This window comes from Pseudochaenichthys georgianus, unplaced genomic scaffold (genome assembly GCF_902827115.2).
Source record: "Pseudochaenichthys georgianus unplaced genomic scaffold, fPseGeo1.2 scaffold_470_arrow_ctg1, whole genome shotgun sequence".
Taxonomy (NCBI): Eukaryota; Metazoa; Chordata; class Actinopteri; order Perciformes; family Channichthyidae; genus Pseudochaenichthys; species Pseudochaenichthys georgianus.
Genome location: NW_027263034.1, coordinates 56,647 through 65,099, shown reverse-complemented (window position 1 = coordinate 65,099; position 8,453 = coordinate 56,647). Strand labels below are relative to the sequence as shown.

The 8,453-nt window shown below is 49.4% G+C and overlaps 1 protein-coding gene across 1 annotated transcript; it reads left to right on the top strand.

The window, feature by feature from the left end:
- On the top strand, positions 1-1,105 carry LOC117442768 (olfactory receptor 51L1-like). The gene is made up of 2 exons (XM_034078716.2): positions 1-15; positions 159-1,105. The coding sequence occupies exon 2, from the start codon at positions 161-163 to the stop codon at positions 1,103-1,105; it is 945 nt and encodes a 314-aa protein (XP_033934607.1). The 5' UTR covers positions 1-15; positions 159-160.
- Positions 1,106-8,453: the final 7,348 nt, after the last annotated feature.

Genomic DNA, 8,453 nt, shown 5'->3' with positions numbered 1-8,453 from the left:
CTACTGTATGTGGAGGTGAGATTTTCCCAGATGTTATATTTAACATGGTCACATACAACTGTTGGAGATTGCATGCAGGCTGATTTTGTATTAATATCTGAAATGTAGCTAACAGCATCTCATTAACAGTTCCTGTATTGTTCCTCTCTTTGGTGCAGACATGAAGAGCAACAGCAGCCTGAACCCTCCCTACTTTCAGTTGACCCTGTTTGCAGACTTTGGGCCCCTCAGATACCTGTTCTTCATCTTGTGTCTGTTCACCTATGTGACTATAGTCTCTGCTAACATGGTCATTAGTCTGGCAGTGTTCCTGGAGAAGTCTCTGCATCAGCCCATGTATATTTTCATCAGCTGTCTGTGTGTAAACTCTCTGTATGGCTCAGCCGGATTCTTCCCAAGGTTCCTGCAGGACATCGTCTCTGACTCTCATTTGGTCTCACGTCCATTTTGCCTTATTCAGGTGTATGTTATTTACACCTATGCTTCCTGTGAGCTGACCATGCTCACCATCATGGCCTACGATAGGTTCATTGCTATCTGTCAGCCCTTACACTACCACAGTAAAATGACCTTCAAATGGGTGCAGGTTCTTGTGCTCGTTGCTGTTTTATACCCAGTGTTTACTATTGGCTTTGGTGTCTATCTTACTGTTAGATTACCGCTGTGTGGAAATAAACTGAACCGGATTTTCTGCTCTAACTGGCCTGTGGTGCAGCTCTCCTGTGTGGACACCACTCCAAACAACATAGTTGGTCAGTTTACCGTGGTGACCGGCATCTTCATCCCCATGTTCTTCGTCCTGTACACATATCTACGGATTCTGCTGGTCTGCAGGAGGAGATCGTCTGAATTCAGAGGAAAGGCGTTACAAACCTGCCTGCCTCACATCGTGTCCTTTATGACCTACTCCATCTCTCTCTTCTGCGAGTTGTGTTTGACTCGATTTGAGGCTGATCAACTGAATCCAAGCATCACAGTTATTTTGTCTTTAGCGTATCTGATCATTCCCCCCCTCAATAACCCTATCGTGTATGGCCTGGGTCTGCCTCAAATCAAAGGAGTCGTGTTGAGATTTCTGAAGAAGGGCCCTGCTGCTGAAATATAAAAGGAATATGTTGACCATGTTAGATTGCGTTTCCGATCATAATTATTTAAAGGGATGCATGATTAGATAGAGATCAACATAAAGCACAACAACAATATTGTATATGCTTGATTTAACTTGATTTGGCTTGAATTTCCCTCAAATGTTAAAATATTACTATTCTGTTAAATGTAATAGATTTAAAGTTAGAACACATATTATGTTCGGCCTCTTCATGCATATTTAAGGTCAATATTAAAATGTATTTTTTTAACATATCCTCATAAAAAGTAGATTTGACAGGAATTCAGGTTTACTGTATGTTAGGCATTGTGATGCTACACCACTTACTGTTGTTATTGTGTTTTAATATTTTGTTGTGAAGCATTCACCCTTTGTTACTATAATGAAAATGTAATGATGCAATATATTCAATAAACAACAGTCTACAGCCATGTGAGTCCCTGCTTTTTCACCTTTACTTAAATTAAATGCTATTGTTAGCCATTTGGAACATGTTAGTTTAACCTTGAAGCATGCTAACATTAGATGATTATCAGTGCAGCTGAGGATTATGGGAATTAATAAACTATAGAGCTTTCTATGTTTGGCCCCCTGCCTTAACTTTAATGTTATACGTACAGTAAATTACAAAGATCTGCAGTCTTTTGTCCAAAACATTTGCCTTGGTGAACTATTTTTGCAAGAACATACTTTATGAAATGTTAGTAAGATTGGTCACTTTCCATGCAGGTGTAGTGTGAATGTGCTGTTTTGTAAAGAAAGTGTTTTGCATTAACATTTGTAATGTATCTATGATAGAAGTAGAATAAACAATAAATAACCAAACATAATATCACAAAAAGCGGGCCTGAAACCTGAGAGCTGACATTCACTTTTAGGACTAAACTTGACAGTTTTTCTTGTGGTCTTGGGTCAAAATGTTTATTTTCAAAAATATATTACCTTCCACGAAATTACATATGGAAACTTTCAGGGATTGTCACTGACAGCTGGCTTACTCGAGATCAGTGTTTCTAAAACTTTTTCATACCAAGGACCACTCAATAAAAAAACACTTGGACCACCTAACTCCACAAATATCCCAAAACACATCGTTTTTTACAAATCGCCTGAAAATGGTACAAACAAGTGGCCACATGTGTGATGAAGGTGTTTATCTGGGCTATATCATGCAATCGAAAGTCAAACTTAAGCTCGCTCCATTGCGGAGATATTCCCGCGAGAGTGCGGAAAACTAAAATGTGAAATGTTACCAATATACTCACGGACCATTAGGGGGCGCTCACGGACCACCAGTGGTCCGCAGACCACACTTTGAGAAGCACTGCTCTAGATACACTGCACTTTTCAACAGCTCAGATAACTGTAGGTTACATTGTAACCGTTGGTCTATGTTGTCCCTTCTGACCGCCAGAGGCGGTGCTTTAAGCACTGAATATGTCCATCGCGCGGATGCGCAGCTCAGGTACCAATAACAACAAAGTCACCTGTGACCCACGTGACACCGGCGATATCAGCCGGTGTCATCAGAGGATCTGTTCCTTTCATCTACTCGCTGCGCGAGAGTACCGTGGCTACATTTTTGTAGCCTACAGCGTTCAGGTTTCAACGTTTGATCTGAGGCATTGCTCTGCAAGCAGCTGGCCGCGTGCAGCTTCGCGACTGACAGTCGGAGCTACAGGTCGTTAACGCGTCCTCCAGGAGCTGTGGCCGGCTGTGCGCTGTGCAGAGCCTCGACACACAGGTTTGTGTCAACTTGTTGCTGGTGATGGCTGTGTCCCCGCACCCTCTCCCAGCCAAGTTGTCCTGATTGCCGTCTTATTTTTTGTTTGGCTTAGACTTGCTGGTGACGACAGTGTTCCCGCTTCCTCTCCCATAAAGTTGCCCTTATGCTCTTTTGAAAGTTCTGCTTGTGGCGTTGTGCCCAAGCTATCATTAGCATTTGAGTCCCAGCTTTGGCTGCGTCCGTCATTCAATTTAGTAAGGAAAGCCCAGTGTCATATTTTAAACCCGTTTTTCGTTTAGATGCAGAGAGTAAGGTAAGTACTTTCTATTTCTTAGAAGCTATTATCTGGTCTTAACATTTGTACATACTACTGTAACTACGGTTCCAAGCCGTGCAAGTACTGGCCATAGTCAATAATGTAACTACAGCTCTAAGCTGTGTAAGTACTGGCCATAGTTACTACTGTAACTACGGTCCAAGCCGTGCAAGTACTGGCCACAGTTATGACTGTAACTACGGCTCTATGTCTAGGCGAGTAGTAGCAGCGCTCTACTCTTCCCGTTCAGCAGGTAGCTGGTGAAGGCTGTGTTCCCGCACCCGCTCCCGGTTACGCTGCATCTGGCATTCGCCTCTAACTCAACCAGTGAAGGCAGTTCTCGCCACCGCTCCTGGTAGACGCGGAACTGCCCTGTTTCTCCGTTAAGCAGGTAGCTGGTGAAGGCTGTGTTCCCGCACCCGCTCCCGGTTACGCTGCATCTGGCATTCGTCTCTAACTTAGCCGGCAGTGCTCTCGCCCCCACTCCTGGGAGACGCTGAACTGCTGTGTTTATTAATCCAGCCAGGTGAAGGCAGTGCTCTCGCTCCCGCTACCTCTGCCGGTAACGTGGGTGTAATTACATCCCTCTTTCTGTTCGGCGAGTAGCAGCAACGCTCTACTCTTTCCATTAAGCAGGAAGCTGGTGAAGGCTGTGTTTCCACACCCTCTCCCGGCTACGCTGCATCTGGCAACCTACAGAATGGCTCATTCATGTAGCGCCTGCATGGCTTCTCTTGAGCCCGAGGACGGCCACGACCGCTGCCCATCCTGCCTCGGCCACCTCTGGCGGTCAGTGGGGACGAAATTCGAGCATCTGAGGGAGGTTCTCATGGTAAACGCCTGCATGAGCTGTAGCTGCATGCCTCGGGCAGTCAGAGTGGCTAGAATCACTGAGGTGGATTGTCTGGCAGCAGACAACAGACACCTCTCCTTGTCACATCCTCCTCCAGATCAATTCGGCCATTCCCGGCGACTTGAGGGAGCGATGGCTATGTGTGCTCCCCCCAATAGAAGGACTAGAAACAGGCTGTCCTCTAAAGTGGATCAGCTAGCTGCCGATAGGGGCATGATGAAGTCGCCTCTTGGCCCTTCAGCGTGGGCCTGGTGTAGGGGCTGCTAGCGGGCCGCCTGTCCCCCCCCCCCCTTCGGTTGACGCCCCTCCTTCGGTTGGCACACCTCCTTCGGCTGACGCGCCTCCTTCGGTTGACGCGCCTGCTTCGGTTGACGCGCCTCCTTCTGTTGACGCATCTCTGTATGAGGACGCCTTGTCGCTGGTACAGACTCGTCGCCAGGTTTGGCTGGCTCAGTCACCACTAACGGAGGCATGTAGGAGAGTCCTCCGTAGCGTACCAGTCGAGCCAGGGGAGCTGTTTAGGTCAGCTGCCATGGAGGCACTGGAGCGTGCTGCCCAAGCTAGGCAGACCAGGCAGCAGCTCTCAGGTCTTCGCATACCTGTGCCCACTCCCAGCAGGCCCAGGGGCCGCTCTAGCAGCCGCACTCAGCCGCCGGATTACAGCGGTAGTCTGCAGAGGTCTTAGCGGTCCACTCAACCGCCTCCCAATGACTTTCGTGCCCCAGGTCGCCCGCCTTCTAGGCGGCCTCGTGCCCCAGAGCCTTACCGGCGCCCCCCAAGAGGCTTCAGGGGCCGGGGGGCTGGGCCCTGAAATCCCGGGGGCAGTCGTCGGCTGCTTTCCCAGCAGCAGCTCAGTTACTGGGTGGTCTGTACTTCCGGCCCTTGGGTGGTTTTCACCTTAACCCAGGGGTACGGACCGCAGCTCCGGCCCCTAGCCTTCGGCTGGGTCTAATTGACAGTCGTCAGCGATCCGGCAGGGGCCCTAGCCCTGGCCCAAGAGTTGTCCGTCCTTCTGTCCAAGGATGCACTCAAGCCCTCTGCTTAGCCCAGGGGGTTCTACTCGGCGTACTTTCTCGTGAGCAAGAAAGTCGGCGGATTTCGCCCGATCTTGGACCTCAGAGGAGGTGCTGCTATTCTATATGCTGACCACTGCACATGCACAGGTGGAGTGGTTCTCAACCGTGGACTTGAGGGATGCCTACTTCCATGTGGGCCGGGCAAGATGGTGCCTTATATTCAGTTCCTCCGGCCCTTGGGCAGACTGGCAGCTGCCTCGGCCGCTGGGCCCTTAGGCCCGCTGTCGTTGCGCCCCATGCAGATGTGGCTGAACAGCCTTCACTTGGACGCCAAGTGGCACAGGCACAGGGAAGTCAGGGTGTCGCAGCATTGCCTCCACTCTCTGTTACGCTGGAGGGGCAGGGCCTATCTCCTGGTGGGCGTGCCCATGGGTGCCATCCCATCCCGCCAGGAGACCATCACCAAAGGTGCATGTCTCTCAGGGTGGGGTGCAGTGTGGCAGGGCAGGACCGTTCAGGGTCAGCGGTCTGCCCAGGAGAGTGGGCGCCAGGTCAACGTGCTAGAGCTTCGGGCTGTGCAGCTTGCACTCACGCACTTTCTACCCCAACTGGGGGCCAAGAATGTGCGTGTTCCTTGGGGACAGCATGTACGTTGTTGCTTAGACAACAGTCCCTTCTAGATAGTGGACGTTCTCACTTCACTCTGAATTTATGTGGCTGCGATTTCTGCCCGACATGTTCGGGTCAACGGCACCACGGCGGAGTGCCACAGGTCGGTGTCCCTCTTTATGAGAGGGGCTTTACGGAAGCGTCCCCCTAGCACCCCGAGGGCTCCGGCTTGGGACCTGCCCCTGCTGCCGGATGCCCTATCATCTCCTCCCTTCGAGCCCCTGGCCCAGGTGGGGCTTAGATGGCTGCCTACGAAGGCAGCATTTCTGCTGGTCATAGCCTCAGGGAAGCGAGTCGGGGAGTTGCATGTCCTCTCCATAAACGATACATGCCCGAGGTGGGACTCTCAGGCGTTGCCCTTTGGGCAAATGGGGCATTCCTGCCTGGGGTCCTTCCACAAACCCACTTCAATCAGCCTGCCCAGCTGGCACGCTTTGACATTCAGGAGTACGGCACGTCGAAGTTGCTGTGCCCTGGGGGTGCCCTAAGGGCGTATATCAAGGCTACTGCCTGTATACGGCAGTAGGAGCAACTCTTGATTTTGCCCTAGCGGCACTAAAGGAGGTTATGCCCTCTAACCAGTGGCTGCCCCACTGGGTTGTCGATACCATCTCACAGGCTTACGGGGCCAATGGCCGCCCCCTGCCATCAGGCTGAGATGCCACTTTACAAGGAGCATCTCAACATCTTGGGCTGCCCTGAGGGTGGTGCCCCTGGAGACCATCTGCGCCGCGGCGTTGTGGGGTCTTCTGGCACATTCTCCAGTTGTCATCAGGTCAATGTCGCCACTTCCCATTCTTGGGCGTGGTCCTTTTGCCGAGCTCCGCTGCTTCCAGTGGTGAGCAAGGGCTTGGATTCTTCATGACATTGTTGGTATAAGTCATCCAGTGCTTAAAGCACCGTCTCTGGCAGTCAGTAGGGACGAAACAGAACGATAGTTACGACTAACTACGGTTCTATGAGTCCCGGATGACCGCCAGAGTTCTCTGTCACTCAGAATTATTGTGTGCTCGCGAGAAGATTCTGGTAACAGATCCTCTGACGACAACGACTGATATAGCCGGTGTCACGTGGGTCACAGGTGACTTTGTTGTTATTGGTACTCGAGTTGCGCATGCGCGCGATGGACATATCCAGTGCTTAAAGCACCGCCTCTGGCGGTCAGTAGGGACGAAATAGAACCGTAGTTACAGCCGTAACTATCGTTCTCTGAGTGAAAGACTATCTCTCCACCCAGCTACATAGTCCATATGTATGGGGGAACCTGACAGATGACGTGGATAATTATGTAAGACACACCAGTAGTACTGGCACGCACGGGTATGTAAGGCACAGGTGTGCGTGATCCAACACAGTCTCACTCCGATAGTCCAATAGTGACGCTTGGTCAGGGTCCTTTGGCGTGCAGTTGTGACCTGCCGAGTCTCCTTCAGCTTCATAAATGGACGCAAAGAGCTTTCAACTGATTGCAATGTATTCCCATCGGCGGCAGTATTTCATGCTCAGGGAAGCACCGCGTCCAATACCGTCAATACCATGTCAGCGGCAGTTAAAGGCGATGTGAGCGTCCATTCCCATTGGATAACAGAGGATTTTACATCCTTACTGTTGTGACGACCCCTCCACACCACTAGGCGTTCCGTGGTCTCTCTCTCTTCTTGTTTGCAGGTTCCAGTGCTGTCGGGTGATCATGGACTGACGAGCTGCACCTGGGCAGCTGCTATAAGACGGCCCATTCGGGAGGCCTCTCATTCCTCTCGCACACTCCCCGTGTGAGCCTCGCGTCGTGGCTGTCTTTTTGGTGTCCACTAAATAAAGGATTGTTATACTTTCAGACCCCTCGTCTCGCCTCCCAGCTTTGTGTTGCAGCCCAAGAGCCGGGTTGTAACATTGTCGGTATGATAGTGACATCTGCACTAATCATCAACTCAAAAACACCAGATTATCCACAATATTGATCACTTGTATATAGACTCTTATTGCACTATTTCACAATTTTTCTTTTTGTATTGACTTGCACTATTTTTTCTGTTTATCTGTTGTATTGTGTTGCACTGTTGGAGGAGCCTGTGACCTGTGAAGATTTTCATCGTCATAACTACACTGTAGCTATGTACGCATGACCAATAAAAGCCTTGAACCTCGAGTAGAACTACAAAGTAACAATAAATTGCATGTTGTACATGCTGCTGTAACAAAAATATTTCCAACTTGGGATCAATAAAGTATATCTTATCTTAAGTTGATCGATGGCTCCTGCCATATTTGCAAAATTAGCCTCTGAACCTTGACAAGTGCATGTTTCAGGCTTATCAATGAACAACAGGAGGAATCACAGACATGAGACCAGCTGTTAAACAAAGCTCTTCTGACCTGAGCTGTCATGCTAATGCTGCCCATTATGGACACAAGTAGGGTGACCAGATCCCAACAAACCAAATGTGGGACAAGGAGTATGGTTGTGTGGGACAATGTGGGACAATATGGGACACCCTCTCAACAGCACCCCCCGGAAAAAAACGTAACAAATATATAACAACAGAACAGAAAGTGAAGTCAAAATGCAGTTTTTTAATAAAGAAAAGTAAACTAAGGCTAACCAAGGCAGCAGGCATTATTCACTTCAAGTGTTTAGAAATGCATCTATTTAATTCAACTAGTGTATTACCTGTACAAGTAGGCACAACATAAATTAATAGATAGCATAAGACCAACACTGGCCAGGAGGGAACAGAAACATAATAATACATAAAATAAAATAGCTT